The following is a 26,030-nucleotide window of genomic DNA, read 5'->3' as shown; positions in this document are numbered from 1 at the left end:
AACACGTGTGCTTCCTCCTTTCCTCCTCTCAGGTTTCTCCCTGGAAAACCACTACCTAAGGGCTCCAATTTCTTCAAAGGCTGGTTACTCTCAAAATAAGAACATGGTCAAGGCCAATATGTAGAGAACAACTGGAGGAATCTTACAGTTAAATCCTAGGTTAAGGTTTTCTTACCTCTTTGACACAGGGACTCACTTGTATCTTTTCTTACTCCTCCTCATGTCACCAGTGTCACTGCCTGTCTACCCTCCCCTCCTCGTCGCACTGCTTCCCACCCCTTCCTCATTGCCACCTGGGAACCAGTTGTGTGGGGAACGGTCAAGATGAGGACGAACAGCATGCATCCATTTCTGGGCAGCTCCAAGCTTTCCCTCTTGGAATAAAGCATCTCAAACTCCAGACCTCATCTGAGAACATCACTAATTGCCTTTCAGACAGAATGGCAAGGAAGAAAACATACTTAAGACTTCATAAAATTAAAATTCAGACAACTTGGACTGACTTTTTCAGAGGCTGAAACCCACATAAAATCTGTTAGAATACTAAGTGAGAGATTTTTGCCTGACATCACAGAAAGGATTGGACTAGATGTCTGCAAAGGGTCCCTCTGACTAAGTTGTGATAATACAGATGCCAGAGAATTTTAAAGATCAGGATTACTTCCCAGAATTAATTATGCTATTTCTTGTTTTAGTTTTGGTCTTCTAAGAACAGACAAAACCCAAAGGAATATTATGCAGACACACACAGCAGCCCAGAGCCTGCCCTTAGATACTGTCCAAATGACATGGCTTTGACCAAGGAGATAGCAATACCTCTGTTTTATTAATTCTCTATTAAGAATCACAAGATGCAAATTTCCAGCATTAGCTCATGCCTGAGCCTCTCACTGATTAATTAAAACTGTATATGTATAGGAAAAAGAATAAAAAAGGAGAACTGTGATACTATGAACTAAGAGTGTCCCTGATAAAAGAAACGGACTGCTGTTCTCAACTCCTTTCCATAGGTTGATTGTGAATTGTAACCAGACAAGATCTCCTTTTTCAAGCTTCCAGCAACTGGCAAACACGTCTAATGCACAGGAAGTCATATTTATAGTTGCATCACTCTGCACAATATACCAATTCTCTTGTAATCAGAAGTTGTCTCTAAGCCTGCTAAATGAAAGATCTTTTTCCTCAGGATTTAAGCCTTTTAACAGGAAGTTTCCAAATCTACAGTTGGTAATGGTTGTGGAAGGGAAAGCACAGCACAGTACAGGCCGACAGCATTATTGGGCAGTAAAGACTTATCAGACTTTGGTTTTTTTTTTTTTTTCAAAAAATCCAAACAGCTCCACAATTCTGCTACTGCAACCTGTGTTCATTACTCTGTTGAGTCATCATTTAATTTACAGTATGCGTTTAACTTATCTACTTTTTGCTATCTAGGCTTTAAATTCTTCTTGGGTATAGATAGACGGACTTACTACTACAGAAGCTTTGGTATATACTTGGGCAGAGACTTTGAGCATGCAGATATTCCACAGGAAATCTGAATCTGCACGCTCAGCTTCATTGAAGGAAAACCTATTCCAAACTTCTTCAGACTACTGCAGGTGACAGTTAATAATTTCCTTGTGCATTTGTACTGTCACCCTGCATATAGAAAAGTATTAAGAAAAAAGCCAAACACCTCTTTGAAATTTTCAAATTATCTTCCAGCAACCATATCATAGTATCTAAAAGGGCACAACATTAGTCTCGGTCAAGGATTCCACCACCTCCCTTAAATACAGACAACAAAAATACCACTTTTTAAGGAAGATGGAAAAAGAGATTAATACTTTACCAAAGGAGAAATTCTTCAAAAGCAAAACTTGACTGCAAAAGTCATTCTTACCTAAAATGGAAAGAAAGAGAGGGGAAAGTAAATAAGATTAAGAATCATCCCTTGGAGCATTGCACCTTCAAAACACAAAAAATTCCCAAACAATATTTTACAGACATCATGACAGCGTGGAACAAATCTAAACAAAACAAGCTACACCAGAACAGGAAATTGCAATTTCTTTGAAACAATAATTAAACTTAAGAAGGAAACCACTACTAATATAAACAAACAAGTAATAAAGGAAACCCTTTTACCAGAGGGAAACCTGTTTTATAGCAGCGGAACAAGGGAATATAAAAAGCTTGCCAGAAGTGATGGGTCTCGAAAGAAAATCGGAGCAAATCGGTAGCAAGGATCATGCACACACAGCCTTCAAATAGGTCATCTTCAAGGTGGAGGCTGGACCACCAGAAATCTAGTAACTTTTAAATAGAGGACTCAAATTTAAACTGAATGTAATCTCATGTGCTGGCACTTACATATAATCAGGAGTAGTTTGAAGGATATGTAGCAGGCTAAATTGCTTTTATAATCATAGCTTTTGACACCCAATCCTTGTCATTTATAAATAACTTCAGTTATAGTAAGCATTTTGGTGATTACTTCATTATCTTAAAAGGGAATCAGAAATGGGAAAATATGAAAAATCAGAAACTTGAACTTCTTTCATCAGAAGATTACAATTTCAAAATTTTTCATGAGAAACATGCATACAAAATTGAAAACAGGTCTGATTTTTAGAATTTAAAATCATTACTTTTTACATAAAAACTCATTCTCAAATCTGAAGCATTGATTTTTGCTTCCTCTTTCTGCTTGCAATTCTTACGTAGTTGCAAGTGAGTAGTAGTCCCCTTGTATCTACTGATATTCCAGTGGGAAAAAAAAGTTCATAGGGGTATAAGAAAGCTGTAACTAAAATAAATACTAAAAACAGAAACAATTTTTGTTTCAGATGTTAAGTCAACTATCTGCAAGCAACAGCGTTTCAGACTGTCCTTATTTGTTCTTGTTTATTACGCTGGTGCCCTTTGTGATTTCTAGTATTTTGGCAACTGGAACATACACAGTAAAGCTAGCAACTCAACAAAAGTTTAGCAAAGGCAGCTATAATCTGGTTTTTAAACTCAACACAGAATAGAGCAAGCAGCTCTACAAACAGTGGAAACAACGTGGTTTGGCTTCCTATGCATTTGTGTCCTATGGGGATTTGAAAAAGCTTCAGTACACAAGCTTACACCAAGACCTCTCTCTTCCACCTTGGAAGCCACTGTCATGAAATTTATTGACAGTTATTATCATCAAAATCTCCTGTTGCTCAACTGTTCTACCTTCCTCACCGGGAATGACTATCAGACAGACAGATAAAAGTCCTTCCTCCCTAGAAAAACAAGCCAATGAGAGAAGTAACAGATCTACTACTTTTACGTAGATTTATTCAATTTTGCAAAGCAGCATTAACTAATAAAAAAGACTTTCCTGCTCTCCATACCAGCTTCTTAACACTATAGCAATGTTAAGTTTTGTGACTTCTTGTTATCGTTTACACACCTTGAGAAAAACCTTTATATGATGCTAAAACAGATCCACAGTCAGCAAATTCCAATACTTACCTAAAAGGAGATTTTGGTCAAGTCAGAAATGGAAAGCATTTGTTATGGAGATCTGAAACACAGATATACCACCTGTGCCTCATCGCCCTCACAAAGTGAGTTTTTTCCTATCTCTCCTAAAGAGATTTGGGAAATGGAAATTTCCAAAGCTAGATAAATGGTAGAAAATAACATGTACAAATTAAGAATGTCACAGAGTTGCACTCAGGAAGCTTAAGAGATTATCTCTGGACACACCTTCTCAAATGGAAAAATGGTGGCAGCAGCAATCATGGGAGATGAGGGAAAGTCAGGTCTACCTAAAAACAAGAGAAAGCCCCCAATTCCCAGAATGAAATTTGGAGCAAGAAAGATTGCTGATGGCTAAATAATGCACTTTTCTCATGCTGCTGAACCAAAGAGTGCATTCAGAAACCCCCTGCATTAATCCATAAGTTGAGCTCACCAGGGGCTCCCAGACAGCTGAGCAGGAAGCCAGAAAGCTCAAATGGGCCACAACAATCCTATAAGGAGGTGTTTTTAAGACACAAGCAGACCACCAACAAACCAGGTAAAAAGGTTTTGCTTCTGTGAAAGACCTGACAGAGGTAGAGTTTCAGAAGAACTGCAAGAAATCAAGGCACAGATGGTGTCTGGGCTCTTCTCAAAAGCCAGAGGGAACCAAAAGAAAGGCTCCTGACACAGACCTTGCACTGCTGTTCCACAGGCATAAACCATCTCTTTTTGACACCCAAGGCCTTCATAGCACAATTTTTGAGCATCGTACCTACCCTAGGATCATAATTTTCTTCAATTCCACTTGTTCTATTTTATTTTTTTTTATAACCCTGAGATTCTCCATATCCTTCTGGTGTTCTGTAAGGAGAGATTGCTCAACTGACTAATGGATACCAAGAACATGCAAAATCTGAAAGCAGATTCAAAGAAGCATTTATGTGCACTTTTTGTGGAGGATAAGGTGCCAACACCCAACTTAAAGAGTTTGTTGTAGGCTTCCTATGGTCTGGGTATGACAAATGTACCCAGGTATCTTTTATACCACAAAAGGTCACAGGAAGAAAAGCACACACAACAAAAATAAAATACTAGACCTTCCCTGTTTTGGAAACTTCACGGGGCTATTTCTGAATACGCAGGACACTAACGTTGGCCTTTTGCATCCACCTATGCATGTTGATCTTTGATCAAATACAAGAGAAGAACTACTGAAGTACCAAAAAGACCATACAACACATTTGGAAAAAGCTATTTAGCTGCACATAGAAACAAACAGTGACCTGCAGTGTTACCAGAGAAGCTGCCTGAAGCTTGACACGACACCACAAACATCAACCAAAAAAAAGCATATTGCAAAAGTCACATTAATCCTTAGGTAAACCAAGATTTAAGCAGTCCAATAAATAAGGCTATGAACTATAGTTCTGGCCATTTAACGCACTTAGTTAGTTATTTTGGCTCAGTACACTTGTTATCAGGCCACCTGAGCCAGGACACTGCTCTGAACATCTGTTTCCTGCCGCTTGGGCCCTTCCTCAATCAGAGCTTCCACCGACCTCGGGAGTTTCACCAAGCCAAGGAACCAGATGGAGCTCGCTCTCTCTCTGCAGACTGTTTGTGCTTTGAGCAGCAAGAGACAACTACAATTTGACATGAACTGCAGAGTGGACGATGTCCTGCCTCACAAACCTGCAGGAGAAGCAAAGATGGAGGTTTTACAGAATTTGTTTAAAGCCAGTTTATTTTTTCACTTCATTCAATGCCTTTCAGATTTGAAAAAGAAACTTTTTAGCATTGTTTGATTCATTTTCTAGTTGAAAGTGCAAAAGAAGAGGGGTTTAGATGAAAAGCACACCCAAAAATCAATCAGTTCTACAGCCAAGGCACTGGCTATTTAGCCAGAAAGAAAAAAAAAGCCAGAAACAGCATTTCACTGCTCAAGCTGAAAGACAGATTCTAGATACACAGCTTACATAAAGGCACGTGCCAAACAATATACTTGATTTTTGCTTAAACACTGAGTCACTGAATAAATCTGCTACTCTTTTATGTAAATGGTTCCTTTAAAAGCAGCAAAACAATACAGACAACATTAAGCTGAACATGAACTTTTGCCATCCCCATTCAGGCATCTATGTATCATTAACTACATTAGCATATACTGCAATGTATGCAAAATGTGTTGCATGTTGCATTACAGAATTTTTTTATTTATTAAAGGCTTTTCAATGATATGTTTACATAAGAATTTACTCATTTGCTGCATCTTTTGAGACTAGTGGATCATAGGATGAGTTTGTTTTCTTTTAAGATATGTTTGAAAAATGTCATCAGAAAGTGCATATAAAATTTTATCTCAGGCATCAGGACGACCTTTATTAGAAGTAGTTGAGAGGTATGCCTTATAGAAGAAAGTTGTGGGCTTTTTTTCTGGCTAATTATTCACTTTGACCATTCTTTTCTCTTAAGGGAATGTTATTACCAAGAAATGCCACTTAGATAAGTATCAAGGTTGTTTACATTCTACACAAATGTTAGGCTCTCAAGCTTTCATTTTTCAAAATGTCAAAAAGTAAGGGGGATGATGCTGTGCTTGTAAAAACATTCTTTATTAACAGAATGAGTCTCATGGCATTTTCGGTTTTCCACAAGACATTTTTCTGTCTATCATTTTAGAACTTTTTCCCCACACATTGTGTTCCTGATATAGGCTTTGGCAGGTTGCAAGATATGAGCTGGCTGGAAGATGATAGCTTGTTTTCAGTACAACCTTCTACTGTTAAACATTAAGCACTTTTTGCACAAGCTATTTCAGACTGAGAAGCACAAACACAGAAAAGACAATAGATTTAGTTGAGGACAGCTGAAGTCCCAAACTATGTCAAAGATTCTGTGACAGTTTTACAGATAAAGCAAAGGAATCTTGGAAAAAATAATCAGTGTTTCTTGCAAATTCTACATTGTCTTCATTCTGGTCTTGAGAGCATTTGACAGCAGCCTTTCTATCAAGTTTGGTAGAACATCAATACAGACACTCTCTGAGGAACTGTAGTTAAAGCAAACACATACGCAAATAGAAGAACAAATCCTGATCTTCGAGTACAAAAGAGGTGCAAGTCAGCCAGCCCATGATAAGGGAATGACCACAACTTCAGGGAACATGCTTGCATGCCATCTTCATCAATGAGATCAATTTCCTGGTTGCTCTGTTAAGGAGTCAATAGGTGGACCGAAGTTGGTGTGAACAGTTGTATCTGCAGCCCAAGGAAGTTTCAAAAGCTGGAGACAGCATCATAAACTTGCCATTTGTATTTTGTAAGCTTGTATCTGTGCAAATGCACAAGAAAAAAACAGAAGGCTTTACTGACAGACAGAGACTGACTCATGGTCCTGTCGCAAAGCTTCATAATGTCCTAACACTATCATTGCCAAACCCCTGAACGTGAAAAAGACTTCAGCTGATAAAAATCAGAATTCACATAAGGACAGAGAAAGTTTCTAAGGCTGCCTGAACCACAGATACATCTAATGCAGCTTTTCATTTAGCATTATGGTCAGCTATCTGTAAGACGCGTATTTAATGTTTCATAAACACAGAGTTTAAAACAAAAGTGCTTCTAATCAGATCTGGCAGGAAAGGGAGAAATGCATACATAGAATGAGGTAAGTGTGATCTTGCCCAGCTGAAGAACAGGGAATGGCAGGGCTTCAGGCCATGACTCACACAGCCACTAAACAGTAGAGAGCTAGAGATAATTCTCAGGTAAACTTTGCATGAGCCACTACGTCATCCCACTCTACCCTTCCTGCATTAATCATGTCATTAGTAACCTGACGCAGCCTGAGAAGAATGTCTGATTTACAGGGAGCAGAGCAATGCTAACAGAACAAACCCTTTGGCAGGTCAAAAAAGGAAAGACCAACCCAAATTTCATTTTAGTTCAAACCACATCCTAGAAAAACAAGAAAACTAGGAAAAAATAATAATAATTAAAAAAATTATATATATATATCTTCCCACCCATGAGATTGCGTACTTTGTTAAAAGTTCCTGATGAACCAGTTACTGAGAGTACAAATATCAAGGATACACAAGAGCACACCGATATAGAACCAGCCTGAACACGTACCCAAACGAAGAAGGAAAAAAAAAAAAAACACACCAACAAGCTTTCTTTTGAAGTTTTCATCACAGTTACATAATTTCCACATTAGTCTAGATGTTTTTAAACATCTTTTATAGTGTACGGTTGTGAATCAATTGTACAATGAGTACAAAGTGTACTGTTAGGAAAGATTCACGTCCCAGCCAGGTATCTTGGTTACTCCACAAAATTAAGGACAAGGGAAAATGTTGGAGCAAGAGAAAAACGTACAATTTCAGAATTTCTTTTTAAAATTATTACTCGCTCTGGATCGACAGTAGTCACTTTAATACATGTGGCTATTGATTAAAATATTGCATATGGCTATTTCACCTTAAATATCTCCAAAAAGTAATGGTCATTTGAAGGAAGGGCAGACCACTTTCATTCTCTCTGCAGCAAATAAAAACCTCTGTGGATTACATTAAAAGCAGAATGAAATTATCCTTAAGTTTCTTGAAGCAAAGAAAATTATCACTCAGAACATGCAAGGGGTGCAGGCAGCAGCTGCGTTCAAAAAGTTCACAAGAGTCGTTTTACAGTAGCAATTTCAGAAGAGCATCCACAGCAAACATGTGCTGAAGTTTCTCTAAGGCTATGGAAACCCCATTGCTTTTGGGGTTTAGTTCAGTTTCTCATGACTTCATCTGCTTCTAAGTCTTCCTAACTAGGCTGCCTATTTTCTTAATGTTTCCTTCCCATGGAACACTACCGTTTCCCTCACCTTCCTCTCATTTTATCTTAGCGTCAGTACTGTGAACTGCCAAGGCAGAGTCAGAAGAAAACTATTTCATCTCGTCCTTTTCTCCTTCATCTTTGACCCACTACAATGGCTGCACACGAGTTACTGATATCTAAATCCGTTTTGCTCTGACTGATTATTCCTAGCATCTCTTCCTCAGTATTAAAAGTAACATATAAAATACTTCTGATATTAAAGCTAAAGTGTTAAACAAATCAAAATGTTAGCAGAATGCAAATTAACAAAGACAATACAACATTCATCTTCTGACATCAATTTGGAAAGCTTTTCCCTTGTGTCATGACGGTAGACCTACATCTCTCATTAAAATGTAAATCAAGATTGTTTGAAGGTTTTCTCAGCTTACATAAAAGGGCATGTACCTTTCCTGGCTTCTTGCTATAAAGCCAACAGTGACTTGAGAGAAGCAAAAACTTGTTTGGTCCCTGAGAGCTGTTTAAGGTAATACGCTGCAAAACACTAGTAATCCCAAATCTGAAACAGGCAACTCATCCCTTTGTCCCTTTGAGTGTTTTGAAGGTCAGCTAGAGACTATGTGGGCAACACAGAAAAATCTCTCATAAGAGTCCCTACTTAGATAAACAGCATTTGCCAGAAAATGGTAGGTTGTTAAGAGTGATCTGTTTGTGCTTCATTCAGCAAAGGTGTTAAGGACAGTTTCACAACTTCAGTTTATTTTGGGAGGAGTGGGGGTGTCTGGTTTGTTCTTTTTTTAGTTTAAGACCCTCTGAAACCAAAGAAAAGATTTCGAGATACAATGCCAACAACATAATGCATATTCTACAGCGTATATGAGCACCCTGGGAAAAACCTGCACTCTGATAAACAACAGATTGAATTTTCCCCTGCCATCAGGAGTATAAACCGGGCTCACAGTTTACACCTAAGCTAATGGTGGCTTTCAAAACAAACACATTTCAGACATAACTAGCAAATACTCCCTCCTCCCACTCTGCATCCAAATCTTTCACTTGAAAAAAGGCCTTCTTCCCTGAGGAAGACTTGAAGGATATCTTCCAAATCTGCCAACAGCTTGCATTACATAGTACACCTAAGAATTTTAAACTGACCTTTGTCCCCTCCGAGAAAGCCGTCAGTTTGTTCCAAACGACCCACACACATTCATCAGAAAGCCAAAGCTCCCAGAAACTCTTTCAAATACATAATGTATCTGTCCCATGGGGTGAGACTGTGTGTGTCTCTATGCACAAACGGAAGGGTGAAAAGAGCTTTCCACAGTCTTGACTGTCCCATAGCACGCACCTGGTCCTTAGGTTCCTTTCCCTATACCTTGCTCTGTGGCACTGCCTCCTTCCATGTCCACACCTAAAAGGGGTCTCGAAAATTTACTCACAACTGGGAAGTAATGCACAGGTGCACTTTGCCAGCACAGGCCGTAGAAAGGGAAGGAGGAGGAACACCCACAGCCCACTGACACTGCACACCTACCATAGTACTGAGGCTCCTGGGCTGGGAACACGCCATGCGAACACCTCCCCCAGGAGCTGCTCTTTCCCCAAGGGAGCACGCAGCCAAGCCTGGGCAGCTTTTGTACGCTCCATGCAAGTGCGCAGGGTTTTCTGATGGTGGGAACTGAATTTGATATCTCTGCCAATTTAAAAATCTATCCCTAGTGAGGAAAACCAAAAACAAAGGAGCAAAACAGACAATGGCTTCAGAGACTCCAGAGGAATGTAATGACTATAACAAAAGGCAATCGCAGTAATGTGACAAGCGTTTATTCACAGATCAAAAAACAGGCTGAAATGACTCAGACGCAGAATCAAAACCCGGCAGGACAGCTCTAAACCTCCTTCAGAGATTGTAGGCCTTCATGCAGTTTGTATTCATGTTCTCTTGGAAAGGACCATGAAAAAGAAGGCTCTATTTGCTCTTTCACCTCTTAATCAGAAGGGCTTCCTACCAGAGCAGGGCAGCACTGCTATCCCTTTTTAGCAGAGCAGAAACAGGCTCAGAAGCATCAAGCTATACCCTCTTAATGAAGGGTAGTGAAGCAGAGCAGACCACAAACACCTCCTACCAAACTGCCACTGCTGCAATGCAAATGATTTTCTTGAAGTGATTGTAAAACTTCAGTAAGGAAACACTGGTTGACAGAAGTTCGTACAACTACTACCAAAAGAGCACATAAACAGCCTATAATTGTGGAGAGAGGTGACAACTTAGGTATTTTATCCCATTTGTTCAAGGGAGGGCATGTCTAATCATCTTAGATACAGCCTTGCTCCTCTGAAACACTACTTACCTTTGCCCCTATTAGGAAGCAGGACTTTCATACACCCTATGCACTTCAATATTTCAGCTTGTTCATTAACGCATATGTTGGTGTCATTCCAAGTATACCAGGGACAGCAGTGTGTTGTGATTTTGAGCAGTTCTACATTCACATGTAACTACTCACAACACTTACACCTTCAAGCCATCCATGCCAGGCCTCCTCTCAATTATCCACCTTAAATAGATCAGTAACACAAAGGTTAATATCATGAATTCCACAAAAATCTCAATTCCTTAGTAATAATGACTAAAAAAAAAAAATTAAAATCAAGTCCTACTCCTTTCACTAAAGAATCCACAGATTTTCAAACAGAGCTTTCTAAGCAGCAGCAAGACATGGTCTTCCTTGATGTTCCATGTAAACCATGGAACAGCCTTTGAAGGGGACAATCACAGCAGTCAGGTTTTAGCTTCTTTCAGATTACCAAGTCAGGTGCCAAGTTCTTCTATATATTTGATGGGGAAGTAAATGCCTACAAGAGTGTTTTACCTGGATGCCTAAAGATGAAGGACAAAAACCAGAATACACTAGGTTCAAAAAGGGACAGTCACAGACCTGGCAGGAATGACGAACAGAACAGAAAAGAAACCCACCGCATTTTGGACAGGGGTGAGACCTGGAGCAGTCCTCTCTTCACAGATGCCAAAAATTAAACTTGCTGCAAACCATTACTCAAGGAGTAACTCAAAATAGCAAAGAGCTTAAATAAAACACTATGACCATGTGTCAAGAAGCATTAGATCATCATAGTATGACTTAAGTATTTGTGAAAGCTATGTAAAAAGTTTCCTCTAATCATGCTTGGAGGGTCGAATTCTAGCAAGAAATCCCTGAGATCCTGCAGCCATTTTCCTGGGATCTAGCATATTGGACAAGTCACTGGTCTTAACAAGTGCACCAATTTACATATAGTATTGTCTTAATATCCCTGCTCTGACTAAAGAGAAAAAAGGATCATAAAGCATCTAATTGTGCCATGCTGAAAATCAGGAAAATATTTTTTTCTCTTGTTTGAAGCAGAAGCACAGAATTTCCTTACATATATCTTCCTGTTAGTCAAAACTAACCCAATATACTTTGAAGAAAAACAAACAAAACAGATTTAAGTAATACATTTAACTTCATTGTTACAAGAAAATAAATTAATTAAATGTTTTGTGATTGAAAGGTAAAGATCAATGGATTGACATCTTTTCCCATATCTTACAACACTAGATGATTCTGTAACGTGCATATTTTAACAGTGGTTCACAGAAACTTTCCTAATAGAGTCAAACTGTTTTAACCAACAATTAGGAAAACAGGATTCTGGTTTTATCTGTCTTCTGTGACTTCATCAGTGACTGTTCAGTAATTACAGAAAGTTTCTCAAAGGTTAGCCATTTTGATTTTATAGCATAAACTCTAGGTTTCACTGTCAAAAATTATGAGCTTAAATCAGAAAGCCACTACAGATCCAAAATCTTACACCTGTAATGTTAAAAAGCAAAAAAACCCCATAAAAATGTAAGTGAAAACACAGCACATCTATAGTTTCAAAAACTCCAAAATGTTTCTTTTGTGAAGAGCTGTTACTACAGTTATTATGGTGTTTGTTATCTTATTATAACAGCTGATAGAAAAATTATCAAATGGCACATTACCTGAAAAAGTATGAGGAACACTATTGTGGGAATATCTGAGACTACCTGACATTGACATGGAAGAGGAGACAATTCATTGTGTCCAAAAAGCAGTGGGAAATCAACATAGCCTGGTACAAGTTTAGAAACCTAAGAGTTCAAGGAAGAGTTATCCAGAACACATGAGCTAACCCAGACTAACTGGTGCCTTCTCCCTCTACTCTGTCATTATCTATCAGTAATAGATAGTTTAATACTAGAAAGATATTATGTGGTTTTCACTCTTGGCAATAAGTTACAGAAACAGCAGGCAAATATAAAATATAACTCAGTTTGAAAGAACTGCATGCGTATATTATGTGAGTTGCTACCAGCAAATAGCAAAAAAATGCCTTCCTGTGTCCAAATAATACCATTTTCCTTCCCTTTCTCTGCTGTTACATCTTTGATTCATCTTCTAAAAACGTAAATCATACTCATTTCATTGCTCAGCATGTTGCAGGGCTGAACTGACTTTCACCCAGGTCTTCCACTCAGTTTCCTGCCTTCATCTTCTCTTGCACGTCACCTGAGCTCTTTGGTCACATCTCCTTAAAAAAGACAAACCATTGCTAGTATGCCATTCAACATCGGTACCGCAGCATTCTTTCCCCTCCCATAGCTGCCTGGCTGAGGGCTACACTTTTTAAAGGGTCCTTTGGGATCGGTGACGTAGCTTCATGAACCAGTGAATTCCCAAAGATGAAATTATCTAGGTAAGTTCTAGCAGCTAGAACACTCCCTACCAAAGCAAACAAATGTATTTGAAGCTAGAAGAGAACACAGAAAAGAAGTACAAGAGAAACAAGTCTGTAAATGAAAGAAAAAAATCTGAAATTAAATAGAAGTGCTTTATTTTAATATTCTTACGGGCATCTGATAGACTCCATAACAGTTAATAAGAAGAGCATATTATTCATGTGCAACTTTTTGAATGGTAGAATCTTTACTGGATCTAGTCTAATCCTTAATAAATTATTTTATACAGATTTTTCGAGTTAATGCTGAAACAAGGACCTCTGAAGTCAAAAGATATCTCTCAAGCAATATTCGCTTATACTTGTTAAAAAAAAATCATAATGCGGTTTTCATTTTTATTGCAGATTCACACTACGAGAGAGACAATTCTGGACACAACTAAGAGGAAATTTAGGGAAAATATCCCTATCAGCAGAAGAGCTCTGAACTGGTAGGAATTATTTTTATTTGCACATTTTTAAGTGGGTGCTACTGAAAAATATAAATAAGATATAAGCTCAGTTCTCACGTATGAATTTTTCAATAAGATGACAATAATAGGAACCTGTACATATAGGCCATTTTTTGCAGATAACTTGGTAGTAAAAAAATTATATATTTTAAAAAGCAAATCATTCCTACTTTCTTGGCAAAAGTGTGGAAGACTTTCTCACACCTCCTACAGATAGTGGGCATTGCTTTATTTATCCATTTCTTTTAAATTCTAAGTCACAGAATGCAGTGGAGCCAGGGGAAAGATTTTTGTTCTGCTTACTAGAGAATTCTCTTGGTCGATCAAATTAATTGAAAGCTTGTTAGATATCAAATCAGTCTTTGAACGTAAAGTAAGTGTGAAAAAGTATTGTAAGTAGATTTGTATTTCTCCTGGTCTACTTTTTCAAGTCAAAGCCTCCCCTTAAAAATAGTAAATAAAAAAACCCAAACAGTTTGTGAATCCTCCAGATATTTAAAAAGTGCTTTCAAAGAGCCAGCAATGTCATTATATTAAATACATACAGTGATTAACTCATCTGCTTTTGCTATTTGCAATGGAGTTTTTTTGACCAAAGTGATATTTCTGTAAACACATTCTGGAATTCCACTGTTCCATTTAAATTAATATGGATCTTATGGTACGTGGCCCTGGGAAGGAGTGTGTTTCTGATGTCTCTGCATGAAACACATACCTTCCTGAAACACTTCCTGTCGCGCACCCGTTTTTGGATATTACCACTGTTGTCTGACAAGAATGAGGTCAGCTAGGATTGTAGGGATACTTTACAGCAGCTGTTGGGAATTTCTTTGAAACTCTACAAGCCTTTAACTCCTTAACTGCCTCAGCAAGGCAGACACTGTAGTCTTGCAGGAACACTGGGAGAATAATGGCTTTTCAGGGTGCACCGCCTGCCATCCACTGAGCAGTCTCAAAATGTTAACTGAGGGAGATAAAAGACTGAGTTTTTCAGGTGAGCAAAAATGAGAAAGAACATGAACGTGCCATGTGATGTGTAACCGAGAAGTGCTACCACCTTTGCAGCAGCCAGGTCCAAACGGAGCCGGAGAGGCAAGACGACATCACTTAAGCAGAAGAAAGAGACACATTGTGCTTGAAAAACAGCAGAGACAGACAGACGTCCAGGTTCAAAATAGTGAGGTTTATCAGCATTCTCCCACAGAGGCACACTTGGCTGACTCTCAGCAAATAAAACTGTCCAGTTGCTCAGTTGGGCCAATAAAGCTGAACTAAACGTGTACAAGCAGCGCAAAGTACTCTGAATTCACACACAACACAGTCATAATGCGACGCACAAAATTCCATCCCAACACCCTCACCAAACTTCCTGATGTTTTAAAACTAGCTGTCTCAGGTCAGGTTGACTGTCAGAAACCTTTTTAAATTCATTTATGAAGCTGTGTTCACAGAATCGCTAACATGAGCTCTGCGTATGAATGAATCTTTCAGTAGCCAAAAATTTTATCTGTATCAATCATGCCCATATTTCCATTAAATGAGCCAAAATTTGCACCCATGTTATATTGGCTGTGGGAGGACAGACAGAACCATAATGATGCAGAATGACGATATCTGGCATACAAGCTTTACTTGTACAAAAGTTAATGTGTTTAATTTTTTTTTAATAGAGTAGAACGTTCCATTCATGGTGTACAGTTACTCCCAATGTCTTTTCCATTGAGAAGCTTTACAATGATACAGGCTTGCCACATCATCAAACTAGAGTTTCTTTGTTGCTTTTTGACACACTGTGTAAGCTGTTCAGGGGACAAGAACTGCCCTGTGCCACACCACAATCTCTGCAACTCCAGCGTCAGAGGAGCCTGCGAGAGAACAGCAACAGCAAGTACAGAGTATATTTGAAAATGGCTCAGCTGTGAGACCGATGAGACACAAAGAGACTGTGATCATGTGGCACAAATATCCTCACAAAATGTGATTTCCACGGCTCCTTACTTTGCTTTTTTGTTATGTGTTCACAGGTGTCACACACATCTGTCCCCTTTTTGTACAGTGAATCTAGTCTATACCCTATTTTGAGGATTCTGTGATGATTTTGTAATTTAAACCATGACTTGGTGACAATGTTAAGGTTGGCGTAGTTTTAAAAGAACAGCATTCCTCCTTAGGCTCCTTGGCAGCAAACAACTTAGCTCGTCTCCTATCATACTGTAACACTTCAGAGTGCATACCAGATCTAAGAAAGCATTTACAAACTTGACTTGGAGGAAAAAAAAAAAAAAAAAGAAAGAAAGAAAAAAGAAATATAAAAAAATCTTTCACAAAACTGATTCTGAGAAACTGATTCTGTCTTGCAAAAAAACCTCTGTATGCCTTTGGCTGCTTCTGTCCCCACCGGAGGCAGGGCGTATCCACACATAATATATGTGGCATGTGCGTGCAGGTCTGCGTGGCAACCCTTCGCACTTCCTTCCAAATGGCAACTTGTCAAAAAGAAGTTGCCACCGTGTGCTTCACCATGTACAGTATCTCAAGCTAAAGGCTGAGAGGCAAGTTAACACACAATGCATTACCTCAATTTTGCCTACATTAAAAAACAAGCAAAACACAAATGCAAAAGCCATTTCCAACCATTTCACCTGGCTCAAGAATCAAATTGTAGCCTCACAGCACTGTACAAATATGTTCTGCAATAAATATTACGCTGCTGTAAACTAAAGAAATTGTTAACGCCAATGTGGAATCATTGTTGTCAGTAGAAGACCTCCTCCTGCCCCCTTTCTTTTAAACTAGTGTCTCAGTGTCAAAAGGTTATGGTTGGACTCAATGATCCTGAGGCTCTCTTCCAACCAAAATGATTCTATGATTCTAAATTACAGGTTGCCTCAAAGCTCTCTTTGCACCTCGCAAAGGACAGTCTGGTTTTTTGGACGAGCTAAAGTCTGATAACCAGAGATACCAAACAAATAGCTCCTTTATAAAATCCCATGATTCCATAGTTATGGACAACTAATGGAAAAGGCCTGAAAGCTGAACTTAGTCTAACAGAGGTGAGATGAAATAAGTTGGTTTTTGCTCCCCCAAGCCATAAACAAAAACATCAGATGCATGCAGCATGTTAAGATACTATATTTAAAGGCCTAAGGAGTCATAGATAATTAGTAAGATGGCCAGACCACGCTTCCTTTAAGCTGATATCATTATGTAGCATCACATTAATAGGACTGGGGTTTTATTTTATTTATTTTTGGCTAGATTTTAACATGTTATTTAGTGCAGGGAGGAGACAGATGGACTTGGGTAAAGAAAAACTGCTGTTTACAACAAAGAACTTCCAAATAAATCGATCATCACATACATTCTAAGTCAATATTGTAATGGTTAGAACAATTTTCTGTCAAAAATCAGGTAAGTTTTGTGGAAAGCAAAAGAGAAAGTCAGTAGCAACACTGTTTTTGGTATCTGACCACAACCAGTATCTCTGCCACAGGAAGACAGACGAGTTGACAAAACTCAACTAAGAACTAAGCAAAAATATTATCTTTAGCTAAATGGGCAAAATTGCCCATTTTTACAGACTTTTCCCCTCCCTTCTCTTCTAAGTTGAAGATAATATATTCCTGTGAATAACATGATGAAGGAGAAAGATCCACAGGCAAACTGGCAGAGCACACAGGTAACAGGGAATGTATAGTATAAGAATGCCAGAGCTTCTATCCAGCATTTTTAAGTTGTCAGATGCCTTCTTCTAGCTTGAATTTCTGAATAAGTATTAAAAATTCATTTAGGAAGAAACTGTTTCATAAACCTTGTGCAAGGGTCAAAACCTTCCTGCCTTTCTCGCTCCAGAAACCTAAAGGAACCAACTTTGGAGAATTACACATTTACCACTAATTCTGTCTTTGTTGATTTAGCATAAGGGTGCACCCACACAACCAATGCCTTGCAGTTTCTATCAGCTTACATCCTCACTTTAAAGGGTGAACAAGACTTATTAAATCTTCGAAATAAAACAAAAATGTTTCCCCAACCCAAACACTGAAATTTGTACGCTATTGTTTACATTTGGTGTTCAGTTTAATTTCCTTTTTTTTTTTTCCATAGCTGAAACAATATATATTTACAGTTTTTAACAACAACAACAACAATAATAATAGTGATAATAATGATAATAATGATGATAATAATAATAATAATATAATAGGGGGAACTCCTTACATTATAGTAGACCAGAAACATTTGGGGGTTTGAAACAATTGCAGAACTTACCCTGTTTCTGCAGTCTCAAACAACAACTCAAATTAGTTTGTTTTGAGTTCCGCACACACTGGCACCTAGGTGTTGAGATACAAGCACTGTGTTCTTTAAGGACAAATTATCTTTGACCAAGTGGGGAAAAATTGTCCAATCTTACAAGCAGTTTAAATGACTAATTTTAGCTTTTACTTGGTGATGAATCGTTACTTTCATACTGATGCAGCTTTAGGTGCCTATAATTGGCATTATGTGTCTATCGTAAGGCTTAAGCAGAAGTACCTTATGTTAAACGGGAAAGGGGCCAGGGAGAGAAGAACAAGGGAAGCTGGTTCTGAAGATCTAAGCAACACTAAACTTTGCGCAGAAAATGCAGTCTCAGAGAAACAAAAGAAAATACAATAAAAGAAACTAACAGCTACAGCTACTTCACCTGATATGTGCAAGATGATTTAAAATGTTCACAGCACCCTTTGTCAGAGAGTATAGCAATACCTTTCCTAAAACACTTGTAGGGTGAGGCAGACAACTGTTCACTGGGTCACTCAGTTGAACAAAGGCAGGCAGCAGCAAGAACGAAGCTTGAATCATTTTGCCAAAGCTAACAGGAAGGCAATCCCTGACGGTTTGGGTGCAGGTTCTGCTCTGGAAATCTAAGGACCAGGAAATATAAACAAGGGAAAAGCTTCACAAAGTCTTACGAGGACTGCAAAATAATTTCCAAAGGAATGCAGAGGAAGTCTCATCCCTTGTGATACCTAAAACTAGATGGAACAAAATAGTGGAAAGTAACCCAAGGAAAAAGCTAATACTGCCAAGCTGACAGGCTATATGGAATACATTTTTTCTTGCATCTCTGACTTCTATTAACATTTTTGTGGCTCTTGAGGCAGCAAGGTAGGAGCTTTCATTTATACTCCATAAACACAAGCCAAAAGCCTCCCACGGTTCCATTTGGTAACGTCAGCTTAACATGCTCAAATACACACAGAGTTCTGACAATGAGTCAAGTTCCCACTCAAACATAAATTATGCCAAAAAACACCCAAGATTATTTCAACTAATAAACACTTGGTTAAAAAACATGTCAAATCAACTTGGTCTTTACATCAATTTAATTGCCTCTTACCACAGCCATTGCCTAAGCCATAGTGTGCTGCAGGAAGTACCAAAAGATAAAGGCGATTGAAAACATTCTCACAGTGCTCCTCTGACTGTCATCGCTTCCGTGGGTGCACAGAGCTAAAGACTCTTCACTAAGAAAAGAGGTTCTCCAACAACCAGGCTGATGTTGTGAAAATCATTTTAAGGATGTCAATGTCCTGACTCTTGAAGACGAAGTTAAGGAAAGGTCAAAGTCTTGTATCCTGTCACTGCACACAGTTTCAAAGCCCTCTCGAAATGTTGTCCTTTGATTAAACCTTCATGGTGTCATTCTTATAAAAGACATCATCTCTTCACAAGAAATGCAATACTTGAAAATATGCATGATGTTACTCCAAGTTTATACAGATGCTGTTCATTAGCATATTTATTCTCTTTATAAAACTGTGACATTTGGACTTCAGATTTTTCCAAATTCCATTCCAACTTCCCTACTGAGTTTGTATACTGAGGATTACAAAGAAAACCGAAGCAAAAAATAAAAACAAAAAATTAAACACAAGGACACAACTGAAGCACAAAGTAACTTGTGATATGTTGGCTTTATAGATCCTGAAGTCATCGTCTCCAAACGATTGTTCTTCCCAGAAACTCATTAGTAGTTACAGTAACATAGAAGGCAGAGCTGGTGTGGTTAGCTCTTGCTCAAGAGGCCTTTCCAATGTAAGTAGTATCTCTCATAGAGCACTCTGACTAGCGATTAGAGAAAAGACAAATTTCTATCAGACAGATGAAAAGAATACAGCAGAAATGCATTGTCAGTTAAAACACTGATTGGCATAGCATCACCAGTAGCAGTTACAGCATGGAGAAAAACACTGGAATCTCCTGGAGACTCTTCTATCACATTAAAAACTGGTTTTCCTGATTAAGATCAAGCCACATTTGAGAGGCTAAACTGAAGTTTACCTTTTCCATAAGAGCAAGTCTTCTTCCTCCACAACGACCACACTGAAGCTAGCCGTGCATAAATAAATATCAAATTAACTCAAAACACTTCAGAGACAAAAGTTCTTACAGACAACCCAGTTCAACTGAAAACACATGTATCCAAACATAATGTCCCATCTCCATATGCATTTCCTCTTACAGAATGGTGACATGAGCTAAAATTTCATTCCCACTATGAGTCCTTGACAACTCATGGAAAGATTAATCACTATTCTCAGTGGAAATAATGACTTGTGACAGCTGTAACTTCTGATATATGAAGTATCACATGGGCAAAGTTAGCCTGACTCCCTGCTGTAAATAATTAGTGGGTTGCAACAAAATGTATTTCACTACCTAGCTTTAAAAGGCACTGGAGAATTAACAGTCTAGAGTCGCACATGTGCTACAGGATTAATGCACGAGGAAAGCCAGAGGTTGAACTAGTTCCACAGCCTTTCTGACAGGGGCCAAAAGCAGATGCTTGGACAAAGACAGCAACGGGAGCATCAACAACGTGATCCTTCTCTTGTTGTGCACTCAGCTACCATGCAAGGATTCAAGCTGCTCCAGAGCATCCTGCTACACTGTCGCAACCAAGCTGATCCTCTGTGAATCTCCATATTGAATGGGCTAACACCTCTGGCCTTGATGATACTCTGTGGCACTAACCTCTAGGGTTTGACTACAAGCTGTGCAAGGAAGTACTTTATTTCAATTTTGTGGCAAACTGATTCACTGAGTGTCCCCCAATTATCATGTTACGAGAAAATGATTATTTTCATTTACTTCATGTGTGCTGCTCAGGATATTTGAGTCCTAAAGGAGATTCCTCTTAAACATTTTCTTTCTGATCTGAACAGTCATGGTCTAGTAGTCCCAGGAGATAGAGCACGATCTGTTGCTACCTTATATTCTATGGAGATTGGGAATCAACTGCATCTAATACTGAAAATATGTTTGCACAAAGGCATAATGATGCTTTCCTGTTTAGTTTACTTTGTTAAAGCTCTCTGGTTTCTGAACAGTGCTAGAAACTGAGTTGAAGTATTTCCAGAACAATGAAGAGGGATCCCCTCTAAGCTTTCTTTGCTGAGTAACTGTTGCTAATAACTACCTCAGGACTTTTTCTTAGAGATATCATCAGAAGCACCTAATTAAATAGGTTGATAAGCCATCTATTTTAATAATTTTCCTGCTACAACACTGACACAAATTCTGCAGGGCTTTAACAAAACCAATTCTGGTACATTGCACTGAACAAGCAGTTCAACATCTTTCAGAAGCAACACTCTTTCCTTTGGGAAGGAAGAGTACAGAACAGGGAAGGAAGGAGTTTTCATACCTCAGTGCTTAGGTACTTAACCAGTCAGCCTCTTCAGTCTCCTGACAAACCTCGTGGAAAAGCAGGGCTTCTCCTGAGCAGGAATACAGCCTTGGATTTGTGGAAGTGCCCTCCGATAGTCCCATTCCGATTCACTGCCTACAGCCAGCTAGACTAAGCACATATACACAACTAGTGTAAAAACTTTCCTGAAGACACCTCTGCATTTCTGAAAGCAAACATTTGTCTTAAGATATCTGATTCTAGATAAAGAATCATCCTTTTTTACAAGGTGTCATGGTCTTAGCCCTTACAGCTTTCCCACACAGAGGAGTAAGTTTTCATATGTATATACTTATGTATCTTAAAAGATATATGTATTTTATGTATGTAAATACAGGAGCCTTTTTTGTGTCTCCCAATAGGGCACAGTGCTATTTACAGGCTTCCAGATGCTCTGTCCAGCTCAACCTGCATGCATAGCTTTTGTAAACCAAAGATGAAACAACATTGGCAGCCACTTCCCCAAAATTGTCATACATATTTTGACAAGGGCTTCTTTCCTCCCTCCCAACAGCTTCTGCCCTCCCTCCATCCTCCCAGGCTGTTCTGCTGCCCCAGGACACCCGGTTCACAGGTACAGAGGTATTCTGTGCTCCAGCACATAACAGCAAACTTGGGAGCCAAGCAGGGCTGCCCACCCCGGGGAGAGGGGCACAGCAAGGGCTCTTGGTACCGCTAGAATCATAGAATGTCCTGATTTAGAAGGGACCCACAAGGATCAAGTCCAACTCCTGTCCCTGAATAGTACAACCCCACAGTTCACACCATGTGTCTGAGAGTGTTGTCCAGTCTCTTCTTGAACACTGTCAGGCTTGGGGCTGTGAAACCTCCCTGGGGAGCCTGTTCCAGTGCTCCACCACTCTCTGGGTGAAGAACCTTTTCCTAATGTCCAACCTGAACCTCCCGTGGCAGTGGTGGCGAACACCATCGCTTCAGTGATTAGACAATGGCCGAAATGCTGCCTTTATTGTACCTGCCAAGCCAGGGAGCAGATGACTGGGGTCCATGCATAACAAAGCAGCTGCAAATTCGACAAAGCTATTTCTTACAAGTATTGTACAAGCCCTTTGGGAAGACAGCCTTAAATCTCCACAGGGTTACGTCTTGCACAGGTGGCCTGTATAACTTCACAGGATCCTGTTCTTAATACTTTCTTCAAAGCTTACTCACTCTATTTATTACTGTAGTTCTGACTAAGCCTCCAAAGTATTTTTACAAGCCCCGAACAATAGCCATCATTTAGGATCAAGTTCAACTTGCTAAACTGAATTATATCTAGTCCAGATCCTTAAAATCATATACCTCTGACAAATGCTGTTGATCGCAGAACATAAAGGATATTAATCAGGATAATGTTAGTTTAAGAGATATATGAAGAACACCATAAGAACAAGAATTTGCCATAAGGCTCTTTCATCATTCAGACTACGAAAAAACGCAGTGCTCTGTAACACTCCGTTAGCAACAACTTCGTTTTAAAACACGCAATGCAGTTGCAGTAAGGTAAAGATGATCAGGTTTCTGAATGATCACTCTTGTGAATTTTTTCAGTGGCATCTAAGAACCCTGTCTAGAACCTAACAGGACATTAAGTTGTAAATATCATTCTTCAAATAAACAAGCACTAAAATTAAAACATATTATTTGCTATTTTCAAAGACTGAATATTTTACTCTCTTAATGGTCAGTAAAAATCAATTATTTTGCCTTATTTGTAGTTAAATAAGTTATATTGTTAAGTTAAATAAGTTATACAAGTTATAACTAATACAAGTTAAAATAATCCCAAATTGATTCAATGTCCCGAAAGAAATCCTGATGCTTAAGCACTACTATTTACCATTGAAGCATTTGCCCAGAACCATATCTGTTCTAAAGAAATCACTAACTAACCTTAAAGAGACAGGTAAGTATCAGCTCTGTAGCTTTAATTTGCATAAAGCTGAAATTACGAGAAAAACATTCTCTCTATGCAATTGCTCTGAGGATAAACTTACATAGTTTGGTTTAGGCTCATGCAAGGTAAGAAAATAATGATGAACGTGTATGATAAAATCATTCATGATTAATATCAGCATTGTGAGCCACAATCTACCACACTGTTACCATACATATGCATTTCTTCCTTATTTTTCCTTCGGTTCTAACCCTAAAAGCCAAACTGGACAGTCAGTTTTACTTCCAGGTATCACAAATATTCCACTCCTCTTCTATCCCAGTCAATTTTTTTTTGTTTGAGTTTGCTGGGGATTTTTTGGTGTGTGGGTTTTGTTTTGTTCTGGGTTTTTTTTGTTTGTTTTTGTTTTGTGTTTTTTGTTTTTGTTTTGTGGTGGTTTGGTTTTTTTTTTTTCCCCTTTTTCTTCTTTTTTTTTAGGGTTATATGGCAAGAAAATGTCTTAAAGTAAGGAGAAAATATCTTACTGTCTCTAGGTTTGTTTCTGTAATGAATATCCTTGTGTCAACAACAGACCTTTAAAAATGCTACATTTTGAAACTGCCCAGACTATACACAAAGCAAAATAAATGTATTCAGAGTTATGCTAGCCATGAGTCAAAAAATACAGTCCCCAACCCTGTAGTCCAATCTTACACATGCAGCCCCACAGACTTTAATGGGCCTACCTGCACAAGGAAAGCTTGCAGAACCCTACCATATGCACTGGGTTTACTAGGTATTTGGTATTAAAAGATGCAGGACAGATTCTAGCCTTTCATTTAAAAGCCCTTCCTTCCTTTTTTCTCCAGAAATCTATTCGAGCAGAAAATTTAAGGTTTTGGTGTCAGAGGAATGTTAGGATCTGTGATTGTTCCTCAAATAGATTTCTTTGCACATACAGGAACAACTAGCTATTCACAGCCGTGTACCATCGTAATCCACTCTACTGTTAACACTTCTTAAACACTCATTCACTCACTCAAAACGGAATTGAGTGGAACAGAGGGCTAAGAAAAGTTATCTTCTTAGAGAAAGAATGTAAATACTACTAATGCATGGGAACATATGATCACTACACACACACCTGCTGCATGTTAAAATGACGCCTTTACAACCACACAGAAATCAAGTGGTGGACTTCTTTGGTTTTTTTTAAATGCTAAGCAAACATTCAGAAGCTAATTTACATGGCAGAAGTTTGAGCAAGAGTGTCTTTTTTATATATATCTAGGAGAGATGTCTGTACCTATATAACATAGAATTAGAAGGATACATTCAGATAATGAGGTGCACAGGTACTTTCACAAGTGGCATTAATCCATTGACTTAATGTATAACAAATTAGCACTATTTATGTACAGAAGAGGCACGGTGCTCTCAGAAGCTAAATATTAACTTCAGTGAAGTCTTACTGAACAGCAGCTCTAAGGAGGCCCTCTGTGCCTGCAGGATATGACTCATTGCTTCACTAGGAAGGACTTGAATGGATGCAAATGCAACGGAATTGAAATGCAAATGTAATTGCCACTGAGACAAAAAAAAACCCACAACAATTCCATTTATGATACCTGCTGCTCAGGGAGCTGTTTCTTTCCAGATCTTCCCATGAAAACTGCAGGGTTGAAGACAGGCAGCAGAAGGGTCCCTGCTGCATCTCTTGGATCCCACCTTGCCTCTGCCTAGTTCCACACTGTCACTGGCCATCAAAGAGGCAGGTAGACAAGCCTTCTGTGAGCCTCTCCAGCACCAACACATATGTAACAGAGCTCCAGCAAAGCACAGGACAACCAGTGCTGAGCAGTTAAGCTAGATGACACCAAAAGATTCTGCTTCAATTGCCATTCTTCCAAAAGGGTAAACAGATGTTTTAACCAGTTTTTTCAGAGAGGCCTGTAGAGGGGTGGAAATCACGAAGAAGGCCTCCAGACTTCATTGTTCCCTTAGCACCTCTCTGGACATCAGAACCTTGTAAAATATTCATATAGACGCATCCATTTATGTCTGCAAAATCCCTTTCCTCAACTCTTACTAGCCACGGGGCTAGCAACCAGCCACAGCCATATTTTGCATGAACAAGGGGAAAACCAAAGAGAGGAACAAACAACAGTATGTCCTCTAAGCCACCTCTTGAGCAGGCCTTGTCCTCCCCACTGAGGACTGAACTACAGTATAATCAAAACCAGGGTGAAGTCACAGCTGCAGCCACAAATCAACAACATTTACCTTTACATATCAACCTAATGTAGCAATATCACGAGGTCCTTTATGTAGCAACAAAAGGAATATACGAGTTTTCTCCACTTGCCCTATGTCAAAGAAGAGGTGTCAAGACAAATTTGAAATGAGGGGGAAGAATAAACAGAATAAAACACAGGTAAGGACACAGAGGAGGCACATCTGGCTCATCAACCTCCATTCCACTTCCTTTTTTCTGTGAGGAGGCAATTTAGCTTCACTGCTTTCAAGAAACTTCCTATTAGAAAGCTGTGGTTTCCAGTGCATTTTTATTGCATTTTCCAAAGTTGCGTCAACAGAGCAGGGCATATTCCTATGGGAGCTGAAGGTCCAAAATTGTAAGCTGCTACAATAAATAATAAAGAATGTTGTGGCTAGTAAAACCTGTAATCTGAACACATACAAAAATCAATTTCACTGTGTATGGTTTCTTGTCAAACTCTGTGCTTTTCATATTTTCCTGGCAAACACATATAGCCACAGTCACCAATTCATATGAACAATAAAAAAAAATATAAGCCACCACTCAAAGTCATCATTTTACTCAGGTAACAGTC

General features: G+C 38.8%; 1 protein-coding gene across 2 annotated transcripts in view; it reads right to left on the bottom strand.

The window, feature by feature from the left end:
* Positions 1-26,030, bottom strand: part of CMSS1 (cms1 ribosomal small subunit homolog) — a 246,431-nt gene that overhangs the window by 118,284 nt on the left and 102,117 nt on the right. The window contains exon 2 of one of the 2 annotated variants that reach the window (XM_065829334.2): positions 1,835-1,885. The exons of the other annotated variant lie outside the window; for it this stretch is intronic. Coding sequence (XP_065685406.2) covers positions 1,835-1,885 — 51 coding nt within the window. The remainder of the gene's footprint in view (positions 1-1,834; positions 1,886-26,030) is intronic. 2 annotated transcript variants of the gene reach the window in all.

The sequence above is a fragment of the Patagioenas fasciata genome, chromosome 1 (genome assembly GCF_037038585.1).
Source record: "Patagioenas fasciata isolate bPatFas1 chromosome 1, bPatFas1.hap1, whole genome shotgun sequence".
NCBI classification, from domain to species: domain Eukaryota; kingdom Metazoa; phylum Chordata; class Aves; order Columbiformes; family Columbidae; genus Patagioenas; species Patagioenas fasciata.
This window is presented reverse-complemented; position numbering and strand designations above follow the sequence as displayed.